This window comes from Peromyscus eremicus, chromosome 7, assembly GCF_949786415.1.
Source record: "Peromyscus eremicus chromosome 7, PerEre_H2_v1, whole genome shotgun sequence".
Classification (NCBI taxonomy): domain Eukaryota; kingdom Metazoa; phylum Chordata; class Mammalia; order Rodentia; family Cricetidae; genus Peromyscus; species Peromyscus eremicus.
In genome coordinates this window covers 102,674,128-102,686,183 of record NC_081422.1, presented here as the reverse complement: position 1 = coordinate 102,686,183, position 12,056 = coordinate 102,674,128, and the positions used below count along the sequence as shown (strand labels likewise).

General features: G+C 46.0%; 2 protein-coding genes across 3 annotated transcripts in view; both read right to left on the bottom strand.

Annotated features, from left to right (window-relative positions):
• Window positions 1-2,055: 2,055 nt before the first annotated feature.
• Gpx1 (glutathione peroxidase 1) lies at window positions 2,056-3,164 on the bottom strand. The gene is made up of 2 exons (XM_059267112.1): window positions 2,844-3,164; window positions 2,056-2,621 (listed from the first exon to the last, which is right to left on the bottom strand). Exons 1-2 carry the CDS (start codon window positions 3,087-3,089, stop codon window positions 2,262-2,264), a joined length of 606 nt encoding a protein of 201 aa, XP_059123095.1. The 5' UTR covers window positions 3,090-3,164; the 3' UTR covers window positions 2,056-2,261.
• Window positions 3,165-4,501: 1,337 nt separating this feature from the next.
• The window catches only part of Rhoa (ras homolog family member A), a 32,897-nt gene continuing 25,342 nt past the window's right edge, over window positions 4,502-12,056 (bottom strand). For both annotated transcript variants that reach the window (XM_059268650.1, XM_059268648.1), the window contains 3 exons: window positions 9,513-9,633; window positions 7,040-7,170; window positions 4,502-5,768 (listed from right to left, as the gene is read on the bottom strand). In XM_059268650.1, the coding sequence (XP_059124633.1) occupies window positions 5,595-5,768; window positions 7,040-7,170; window positions 9,513-9,633 (426 nt within the window). In that variant the 3' untranslated portion in view covers window positions 4,502-5,594. The remainder of the gene's footprint in view (window positions 5,769-7,039; window positions 7,171-9,512; window positions 9,634-12,056) is intronic.

The following is a 12,056-nucleotide window of genomic DNA, read 5'->3' as shown; positions in this document are numbered from 1 at the left end:
GTGAGAATGCTCCCACCCAGGATCAGCCATGTTAGGAGGTTAGAACTTCCCTGTCCTGGCAGCCCAAGGCATTAACTAAGAGGGAAAGCAGTGGGTGAGGGAGGGTGAGTCACCACCCAGCCTGAGGGAAGAGGCTGAAACCTTTAAGTTCTGGGCTCCCATCCCTTCGGTGAGAATGGTTCAGCATACTGGTCTTGTAAGGGTAAGGAGAGAGTGGAAAGCCTATTCTTCAGTCTGGATGAGAGATCACTGAGAAGAGCAGACTTTCCAGTTAAGTAGCTTTGGAGGGCTGTAGAACATGTTAAAAACATATTTAAAACATTAGAACATGTTTAAAAAATTATTTTAAAAAGTCTCCTTTAATCCCAGTGCTCAGAAGCAGGAGCCTGTGAGGCTAGCTTGATCTATAGAATGAGTTCTAGGACAGCCAGATCTATATAAAGTGTTTCAAAAAAAAAAAGTGTATATATTTTTGTGTGTACTAGGCATGATGGTACATGTCCATAATCCCAGGATTTAGGAAATGGGCCGACAAGTCCATCAGGGATTTGAGAACAGACCTGGTCTCAAAAAGAAACAGAAGTAGACTGCACCATGGGACGCAGTGGTTCTCACCTGTAATCCCAGCATTTGGTAGAGTTTAGGAAGATGGTATTACAGGGTAGCCAGACATGTGGCAGTCAATAATCTTTTTTTTTTTTTTTTTGGTTTTTCGAGACAGGGTTTCTCTGTGTAGCTTTGTGCCTTTCCTGGAACTCACTCTGTAGCCCAGGCTGGCCTCGAACTCACAGAGATCCGCCTGGCTCTGCCTCCCGAGTGCTGGGATTAAAGGCCTGCACCACCACTGCCCGGCAAGCAGTCAATAATCTTAGCACTCAGGAGACAGAACCAGAATTGCTGGGAGTTGGGGGTCACCTTGGGCTACATAGTCTTTTTATTTTTGACGACATAGTCTTAAAACAACAAAAAGGGCTGGGAATATGGCTCAGTGGTGAGAACATTGTGTAGTAGTATGAGGCTTTAGGTTTAATCCCTGCCTAAATGCATACACACATTTCTTTAGAACCAGGAGAGATGTTTTTTAGTTGGTTCAGGTGTAGGAAGGCCCTTAAAGCCACCAGTTAGGCACACATACCAGGGTGGCAATAACTTTTGGCCCACACTGTGGATTACTTGATACTGCCCACAAATCTCTAGGTTCATGGTCCCAAGAAAAAGCTGAACTTGGTTACTGCAGAGTCCCTAGGAGGCTGTGATAAGAAACAGCTCCAGGTGTCTTGAGATAATAAAGGGGTGGGACCTGAGGAACAGCTGGTCTTTCAGATACGTCCTATTCTAGGCCTAAATGTGGAAGTGTACCCCAGTGCTAAGTACTACATCTCCACACAAAACAGTACAGTGTAAACTCCACATGTTTTGTCAAAATTCCCCCCCCAGTAGTCCAGGTTGGCCTCAAATCTTCCTCCCCACTGTGGGTACGCTCACCATCTTTCTTCACTCTGAATCCATCAACACCTCGCAGAACTTAAAAGCACTGGGTAGCAGTATAGAAAGATACAGCAGAGAAGCTGGTAACGTTCTACAAGGCTGTGGTAGCTGTGCAGAACAGACTCATGTGGGCCTTAACACTTGGGCAAAGATCTAGACTCTAGAGGTTTTTTCATTTTTGGTTTTTCTCCCAGAGCTGAGGGCCGAGCCCAAGGTCTTTTCACTTGCGCTCTCTACCATTGAGCTAAATCCCCAACCCGATTTGAGTCTTAAGGTAACAAGGGGCACATGGTCGTTTCCGAATCCAACAAAACTCAGAAAGGAGAAGTTGACTCTTGGTGTTAGGGTGGCCCTAACCATTAGACAGCCCTACCCTACTGCCTTCCTCTTTCTGGAGTAAGGACTCTGCTGTAACAGGGACTCCACACCACCCTTAAGCATGTCCTGGTAGAGGGAGAAAGAAAAGCACAAGATGCAGTCAAAAGGGAAGTTGAGACTTGGGGACTAAGTCCTTATCCCGACAATGAGGTTATAAAACAAGGTGACATTGACACAGGACACATACAGTTCTTGACATTCAGCTCTTTATTAGTGGTGAAAATCACCTTTGTTTAGGCAGAAAGGCAGCGGGGATGGACAAGACCAGCGCCCATCCGAGGGGATTTCCCTGGAAATCAGGTGTTTCTCCATGCATATTTAGAGATAACACCATCATGGAAGAACTCCCCCCAGAGTGCAGCCAGTGATCACCAAACCCGGATGCCAGGAACGCCTTAGGAGCTGCTGGGCTGCGGGGCCAGCAGGGCTTCTATGTCAGGTTCGATGTCGATGGTTCGAAAGCGGCGGCTGTACCTGCGCACTGGAACACCGTCGGGGCCCACCAGGAACTTCTCAAAGTTCCAGGCAATGTCGTTGCGGCACACCGGAGACCAAATGATGTATTTGGGGTCGGTCATGAGCGCAGTGGGATCGTCACTGGGTGCTGGCAAGGACTCCCGCAGGAAAGTAAAGAGCGGGTGAGCCTTCTCACCGTTCACCTCGCACTTCTCGAACAATGTAAAGTTGGGTTCGAACCCCCCACCAGGTCGGATATACTTGAGGGAATTCAGAATCTCTTCGTTCTTGGCATTCTCCTAGGGGGAACAAAGGCGTTTATGGCTTAGGATGTCAAAAAAACATGGACCTTCTAACTGCAAACCAGGAGTTCCCCGTGAGTCACCAGGAAGTTGCCCTCCTTACACAACCCCCAGGACAGGCCTGAATTCCAACTGCTACCAGCACCCAGAGGGAAAGTGAGCGGGTGTCCAGCTTCTGGGGACCTTTGGGCCCATGTCCGCCCCACCCTGCCCGCACACCTGATGTCCGAACTGATTGCACGGGAAACCGAGCACCATCAGGCCACGAGGCCCGAGGCGTCTCTGCAGATCGTTCATCTCGGTGTAGTCCCGGGTCGTTGTGCCTCAGAGGGACGCGACATTCTCGATGAGCAGCACCTTGCCCCGCAGGGAGCCCAGGCTCACAGGCTCCCCGCCCGCCAGCGGGCGTGCGGAAAAGGCATACACGGTGGCCTGAGCCGCCGCGGAGAGCCGAGCTGCACACATACTGCAAGAGTTGCGGAGCCCCAAACAGAATCCAGACTAACGCGGTCTGGGTCCAGCACCTCCCTTTAACTGGTTGATGCTGGGGTCACGTGGCATCCGCTTTTTCCGGCCCATAGCCCGCTCTAGGTCCCAGGGTTCCGCCTCATCCGGCCTCTACCCTCCCCCAGCTAAGGACAGGCCAGAGGGTGCGGCCGGGCTGAAGCGCCTGGCAGAGCCTTGGGCACGTCTGGTCTAGCTCAGGCGATGTATCACTAATTTTGAGGCAGCCGCCTAGGCTCCCGCCAAGGCCGGGAGCCTCCAGCTCTGGCTGACTTCTCGACGGTTTCTTAATTAGTCTAGGGTCCCACCTAGGGAGCTGGCCGCTGTATCAGCAGTTGAAGCAGCTCACGCACAGCGCCTCCCTTATATTGTGCAACTTTACCCTTCCAGTCATAAGGTTGTACAGGGTGGGGTGCTTTTTTTTTTTTTTTTTTTTTAATGTGCATTGGTGTTTCGCCTGCATGTATGTGTGTGAGGGTGTTGGATCCTAGAGTTACAGACAGTTGTGAGCCGCCATGTGGGTGCTAGGAATCAAGCCTGAGTTCTCTAGAAGAGCAGTCAGTGCTCTTAGACTGCTGAGCCATTTCTCGCCCAAAAGTTGTACAGCTTTAAAACCAGAAAAAGCTGGCCTGGAACTCAGAAATCCACCTGCTTCTGCCTCCCAAATGCAGGGATTAAAGGCATGTGTAGTGCTTTTTGTGGAGGGTAAAGGGGCCTGGAAACAGGGTTTGTCACCTTGGCTGTCTTGGAACTGGATCTGTAGACCAGGCTGGCCTTGAAATCAGACTCCTGCCTCTGCCTCCTGTGTGCTAGGACTAAAGAACTAAGGTTTGTACCACCAGGCCTGGCTCTGTGGTGTTTGTTTTTCGAGACAGTGTTTCTCTATGTAATCTTGTCCTGGAGCTAGCGCTTGGACCAGGTTGATGTCGAACTCGCAGAGATCTATCCGCCTGCCTCTGCTTTCCAAGTGCTGGGATTAAAGGTGTGCACCATCACTGCCCAGCTGTGTAGTGTTTTTAATAGCACTGAAGACTGACTGTCAGGGTGAGTTCTTGTGGCTGTTTCAGAGAGTAAACTGGAGGCTAGACAAGAGAGGCACTCAGTTCCAAGGCAGCCCTTCTCGGTACCCTGCAAAAGAGCACTCTTAACTCTATTTTTCTGCCCCCAGGTCCCTCCATCTCCTCTTCAGATTCGAATGTGTACAGGATAGTCATTGTATGTTCTTGGGAGGAGCCAGGTTACTGAGTGTGAGAATGGAAGGAGCTGGTGTGACGAAAGGAACCTCTCCAGGGAGAGGTGGCCAGTGAGGCTATCTTCCCATCTTCCTGCCCCTAGCCCAGTGGAAAGCAAAACACACACCCGGATACAGGAAGTTTAGAAAACTGCCTTTATTCTATTAGTTGGAAAAATTAACTGGTACAGAAAAAAAGTTTAGTCAGCTGGAGAGAAGAGAAGACCTCCCTTGCCACCCTTAAGAACTGGTGGCTCCTCTGGGAGGCAACTTGGATACAGTGTGGATAAAGGAGCACTGTGACTTAGAGAGAGCCAGACCCTGCAGTCAGGTGAGAAAGGCCATGCCACCTCCAAGGAGTAACTGCCTCAGGCGTGAAACCAAAGTCCTATTTACTTAGTCCAGTTTGGAAAGGGGTACTGGGATGATATATAGGGTTGAATAGGAAAGATATGGCCATATCTTATTAGAGTGAAAAAATGGGAATTTAAAAAATGAAATTTCCATCTGACTTTATTTCCAAATACACTTTCTTAAAAAAAAAAAAAAAAAAAAAGAAAAGAAAAGAAAACAATACACTTTCTGTGGGAATGACAAATATCAGTATTAGGAAATCCAATTATACAAAAAATACTACATCTAGTCTGGGGTAGATATATTTATTTTTGGTAACATACATCGAGTGGCACTAATTACACAGTAACTATAAGGTAACTAACATGAGACCACAGAACTGTAACTCTGCCACAGCTGTGTGGACTTGGGCCTTTCTGGCTGAGCAAGTTTTCAAAAAGCTGGATGCCTTCCCCAGAGCTCTGCCAATGGGATCTGTTAGGAGGAAAGCTCTGAAGTAGTGACTCACCAGAGTTCCTTGCAGCTGACAGATGAGAGGCAGGACATGTTAGTTATAAAGTAGTTACAGCCTAATTCACAAAAGTTACCAACTGTTTCTTTCTAGAAAGAAGCAAGAAGTTAAGAACTTCTTTGCCTTAGCGCCTGGTGTCAGGTGGAGAGCAGAGAGGGCTGTTAGAGCAGTGTCAGAAAGACCCTGGCTGGGCAGACAGGTCGGACATCATTAATAATCATGGCTGGCTTCTAAATACTGGTAGCAAGATGACTTCTGATTTGTAATCTTAGGTAAATTATAGATAAATGAAAAGGCCAGTAATCATACACTAAGATTAATAAACAGCACTTCAAAATTAACCGCATGAGGGCTGTGCTTGCACAAGGCTTCACAAAATGAGGCACCCAGATTTTTTCTTCCCACGTCTGGCTTGCAGAGCAGCTCTCGTGGCCATTTCAAAAACCTCTCTCACTCCATCTTTGGTCTTTGCTGAACACTCCATGTACCCAAAAGCGCCAATCCTGTTTGCCATATCTCTGCCTTCTTCAGGTTTTACCGGCTCCTAGTAGAGAGAGAAGAGTGCTTCAGCTAAGTCTTACTCACAGAGATATACAGCATTTAAGATTGTTTTCCCAACTGTTTTGTTTGAGACAGGGTATCACTATGTTGCTGAGGATGACCTGCCTCAACCTCCTAAAGAGCTGGGACTACAGGTACATGGCACCACTCTTGGCTGAAAAAATTCAAGCGACCCAGATTTTTAAGCTCTTTTATAAAATTCTCAAACTTATATGCATACCCAGAAACTATTATGTCTATTAAACCTGCTTTTTTTTTTTGGGGGGGGGGGGGTGTTCAAGACAGGGTTTCTCTGTGTAGCTTTGCGCCTTTCCTGGAACTCGCTTTGTAGACCAGGCTGGCCTCGAACTCACAGAGACCCTCCTGCCTCTGCCTCCCGAGGGCTGGGATTAAAGGCGCACACCACCATCGCCCAGCTAAACCTGTTCTTTTATTATAGGCAGAGAGAGGTCACGGAAACTGGGAAACTGTAAGGAATCCAGAGCAAGCTGTAACCTTTTTTGTTATACACTGGTGCTAGGCAAGCCATTGAGCTGTACTCCAGCCCAAGAATAGTTTATTGAGTACAGTGTAAGGGAGCAACAAGTTAGATGATAATAATGAGAGCACTTACTGCCTGTGTCTAGTTTTATAGAGACCAAACACCCACAAATGGCTAGTGCCTGGCTGTGACACTGAGGTGAGGAGTGCGTTTCTGTGGGTTGAAGACATTAACACTCCTTCTCCAGGAAGCTCTGACATTAGAGCACCTGGTATCTGAGAGGATGAGATTTATTTATCACAATGGAATTTGGACCTTCTGTCTGGACTAACTACCTTTAGGATTTCCTGATCCTTTGGCCACTGGACAGGGAAAGGAGGTGTCTGCATCTAAAGCAGAACTACTACTGGGGTGGTTTGTTTCCAGGGTGGCACTTCTTAGGAGCAGGGCTAACTCCTACGAGACACCCCATCTCAGTGAATAAGGAGCCTTAGGGAATCCCCTTGGTCAGGCTCCAGCCAGGAAAGGCTGCGTGGGCAGAGAACGACTTCTGGGATTCTAAAACAGTATGGTTTGTGAGGGTTTCTTTTGGGTGATAACGTTTAAGACTACTATAGGAAAGCTAGGTGTGGTGGTGCAGGCCTTTAATCTCAGCCCTCATGAGGCAGAGAGTAAGCAGGTCTCCGAGTTCCAGGCCGGCCAAGGCTACACATGTGAGACCCTACTCACGTGAGACCCTGCTCACTCCAGCTCCTCCTACCCCCACACCATACCTGCTTCATTTTGGCTAACTCCCGTCTTGTGTGCTCATCATTCCGAAGATCCTTTTTGTTCCCAACCAGGATGATGGGCACATTGGGACAGAAATGCTTGACTTCAGGAGTCCATTTTTCTGGGATGTTTTCTGAAAGAAAAAATGTCCAGAATTTGAGAATAAATTCTAATCCCATTTTGAAGACCTCCAAGAACCCTAGGTTAAACTATCAGGGCATTTTCTTTTCCACTGTTGTTTCAAAAGCACATTGGAGGCTGGCAAGATCACTTAGCAGGTAAAGGTGCTTGCCACAACTGGGACCCAAGTGTTTAGAAGACAACTGTCTTCTTACTTATTATTGTCTTCCGACCTTCATGTGTGTCATGGCATGTATGCACGCACGCACGCACGCACGCACGCACGCACACACACAATTTGGGGCCCTAGCTGGGTGGCAGTGACACACACCTTCAATCCCAGCACTCGGGAGGCAGAGCCAGGCAGATCTCTGTGAGTTCGAGGCCAGCCTGGTCTACAGTGTGAGATCCAGGATAGGCACCAAAACTACACAAAGAAACCCTGTCTCAGAAAAACAAAACAAAACAAACAACAAAAAAAATTGGGGCCCTATATAATAATAATAATAATCCATTAACCTCAAAATCATAGAAAAAGGCAAAATCAGCTGGGTGGTGGCCAGTACACATTTTTAATCCCAGCACTCAGGAAGCAGAGGTCATCCTGGTCTACAGAGCCCAAAAGCCAGGGCTACACAGAAAAACCCTGTCTCAAAAAAACAAGAGTGTTGCTAAGCTTCTCAGGGGTTGGGACCCAAATCAGAGCTCTGGATTCTGTCCCACAGAGAGAGGCTAACCACAGGCCATGTCTGTCCTTGCTGCCAAGGTCATGTTCTCTTTTTACCTTGCTCTTATTCCTGAGGTGGTTTGAATTAAGAATGGACCCCACAGACTCATGAGTTTGAATGTTTGGCCCATAGGGAGTGGCACTACTAGGAGGTATGGCATTGTTGGAGTAGTGTGCATCATGGTGGAGGTGGGCTTTTATATGCTCAAGCTAGGCCTAGTATGGCAGTCTCCTGATGCTGCCTGCAGACCGCCATGATTCATTCCTGCCATGACATACTATAATGGACTAAACCTCTGAAACTGTAAGCCAGCCCCAATTAAATGTTTTCCTTTAAAAGAGTTGCCATGGCCACTGTGTGGTAACGAGGCACGCCTTTATTCCCGGCACTCAGGCGACAGAGGCAGATGGATCTCTGTAAGAGGCCAGCCTGGTCTACAAATTGAGTTCCAGGATAGTCAGAGCTGTCTCAAAAAACTCAAAAGAAGAAGAAAAAAAAAAAAAAAAAAAAAAAAAAGGCAGGCAGCCAATTTTGGTCCTAGATACACCACTGCATTAGAGACCTTTTCCATTTAGTTATCATGTGTGCATTTGTCTGTCACTGTGTCACTGTGTGTCGCGATCAGAGGACAACTTGCAGGTGTGCTGCTTCTATCATTTTGAAGTCCCAGGGACTGAACTCGGGTCCTCAGGCTGGGGGACAAGCACTTCTACCCTCTGTGCAGTCTCACCAGGCCCAAATTACACATTTACACACAGCACTACACCTAGAAGGAATGGCAGGGCAATTTCTAAGCATGTGGGAGACCCTGAGATTTAATTTCAGCAGTGTGAAAACACTTTTAAAACTCTCTCACTCATTACTATTCTCAAATCTATTACTCACTTACTAGTGTGTACCGGGATGGGCACACACGTGCAACACAGTGCATCTGTGGAGGTCAGAAAACAATTTGCAAGAGTCATTTCTCTCTTATTGTGGAGGTGCTGGGGACCAAATTCAGGTCATCAGGTTTGGTGACAGACGACTCTTTACCTGTTGAGCCACCTCACTAGTCCCCCCCATGTGAACACACACAAGCCAAGAGAGACCTAGAATGAAAGGAAACCCACAGGCTCACGCTCCAATCAAAAGGCTCCAGAACCCTGAGCACCATAATTCCTTCTCTGTATTTGTTTCTTTCCTTTCTTTTAAAAGATTTATTTATTTATTATGTACACAGAAGAGGGCGCCAGATCTCATTACAGATGGTTGTGAGCTGCCATGTGGGTGCTGGGAATTGAACTCAGGACCTCTGGAAGAGCAGTCAGTGCTCTTAACTGCTGAGCCATCTCTCCAGCCCCTGTATTTGTTTCTTGAGACAGGGTTTCTCTGTGTAGCCCTGGCTATCCTGGATATCCTGGAACTCTGTAGACCAGGCTGGCCTCAAACTCACAGAGATCCACCTGCCTCTGCCTCCCAAGTGCCATGACTAAAGGCATTGCCACCACTACCCGGCATGATTCATTTTCTGAAAGAATGTCAGAATATATGTTTTTCAACCACTTGATACCCAAAAGGACCCAAAAAGCAGATCTTTCCCATCTAAACAGACAGTGACAACCAACCAGCCTGCAAGGCTACTCACCTAAACTATCAGGGCTGTCGATGGAGAAACACATCAGTATAACATCAGTGTCTGGATAGGAGAGAGGCCTCAGGCGATCATAATCTTCCTGTCCAGCTGTGTCCCACAAAGCCAACTCTACCTGTGACAGGAAAAACAACCACAGAAGTGCAATGTTATTATTACTACCCATTTTTCAAAAAAGGGTCACTCACTATATACATTCAAACAGAAGACTTAAAACAGCTATTCATCTTTCTGAGAATCAAATCTAAATACAGGGTATTTAAACAGTATTATTTTATCAAAATAGCAAATTTACAAACAGAACAAAGTGCTACAATTCAAAATGTCCAGTTAATAAAACACTGTAGTTTATAAAACCCTGCACGAAGAACTAAGGACAACTCCAGTTGAGAGCTGGAGAAGCAGCCTTCCCCAGAAAAGAGTACACCAACTAGTTATCAATTCCAAACAGGCAGCTCTGAAAAACAAAGTTAACATTATACAGACTGAGTATGTCGTACTCATGTAATTAGAAATACACATGCACACACAATGAAAAGAGGTCATGAACTGGAAGAGAAAGAAGGGGTATATGGGAGGGTTTAGCAGCAAGTCTCAACCAGGGGGTCAAATGACCCTTTCACAGAGGTCATGTATCAGATATTTTACAGATCAGATATTTACATTATGATTCATAACTAGCAAAATTACAGTTATGAAGTAGCAACAAAATTTTATGGTCACACAACGAGGAACTGTTAAGGGTCACAGCATTAGGAAGGTTTAGAAGGAGGAAAGGGAAGGGAGAAATAATATTATAATTTCAAAAAACTAAAGGACATAATTTTACAAAAGCATTTACTAGATTCACATTATGCTATGAAAGAACGAGGACACTCAAGAAGGTAAATCAATCTTGGACTAAGTAATTTTTCTCATTCAGTGCCTCCTGAGTCACTCGGAACCACAGGACCTATGGATACATTTTTAGATCAAACTCCCTTATTTCAGAGGCCTCTTATTGAACTCTCCTGTCTTTCTTGGGTAAGTCATGTTCAAGGTTAACAGGACAGGAAAGGTAATTATGGACCACTACTCAAAGACTTTAGTAAAAAGTGCTAATTTATATTTCTTTTTTTTTTATAAAGTGCATGCATGCTAGGTAAAAACTCTACCAAATGAGATACATATTCAATCTCATCAATAAATTTCCTATGGGGAAGATCCTGGTTAATTTAAGATATCCAGGCTAAGATAATACGTCAAAGAGAACATATTGTTGGCCCCCAAAACTATCTTTTTAGTGGACAGTTATAAAAATACAATACCTGACAGTTACTTTATACAAATAGAATGTCATAACAAAATCAGTAATATTCACTAGGCCTTTGAGAAATAAGCTTCAAAAATACTAACCTAACCATACTTTCTTCAAATCAGTGTATATATGTATGTTATACTAATCCTAGATAAGAAGGGTATTATATGACAGCAGTCAGTCAAAAAGATCTCATCAAGTTCCCACCTAGTTTATCACAAACGGGGCACTGTATGTGACACCTGCCAAACACCAGTTTCCTTGGCCAGGTGGTGGTAGCTCACTCCTTATATCCCAGCACTTGCGAGGCAGAGGCAGGCTGATCTCTGTGAGTTCGAGGCCAGACTGGTCTACAGAGTGAGTTCCAGGATGGTCAGACTACACAGAGAAACCCAGTCTCGAAACACAAACAAAATCAGCCTACTTATCAGGGTCCACAGAAAAACTTGCTTCCAAGCATCCATGCAGATTGAGGTGGCAATATGCTGCAATAGTGGTCACCCTCAAAGAATATACTGGTTCTCACAGTCCCCACAGCACGGAGCCTCAGGCATGTTAGGCAAGTACTATACCATTGGGCTACATAACCAGTCTCCCATGTGCATGTGCTGTTTTTCCCTGAGATGTCTAAGTTGTCAAGCTGGCCTTGATTGCAAGGCCTCTGTCCCAACCTTCTGACAACTACAGGCCTGTACCACCAGGATTACTTCATTCTAGGTGGCAGGGTTTTATTATGTAGCCCACTCTGGCCTCTAACTTGCAATCTACCTGCCTCATGCTAGGGTTATGTGTGTGTGTGTGTGTGCCATGTGCTAGACTGGAAAACCTTTATATTTTGTTTTGCTGTAGGTGTAAGTTCTCGAATACTTCAAGCTAGCCTCAAACTTGTTAATAGCTGAGAATGACCTTAAACTTCTGATTTTCCTGACTCTACCTGGTAAGCACCAGGACTAGAAACAAACGTGTGCCACCACATCTGGTTATGTGGGGCTGGAGGATGAACAGAAGGTATTCATTCTATCAGCTGAGCTGTATCTCCAGTTCCATTTACCCACCTATTTATTCATTCATTTATTTATTCATTTATTTATTTAATGGGCAACCTCTTACTCTCTAGCTGAGGTGGATCTGCAACTTAAAAATACTCATTTTTGCCGGGCAGTGGTGGCCTTTAATCCCAGCACTTGGGAGGCAGAGGAAGGAGGATCTCTGTGAGTTCGAGGCCAGCTTGGTGTATAGAA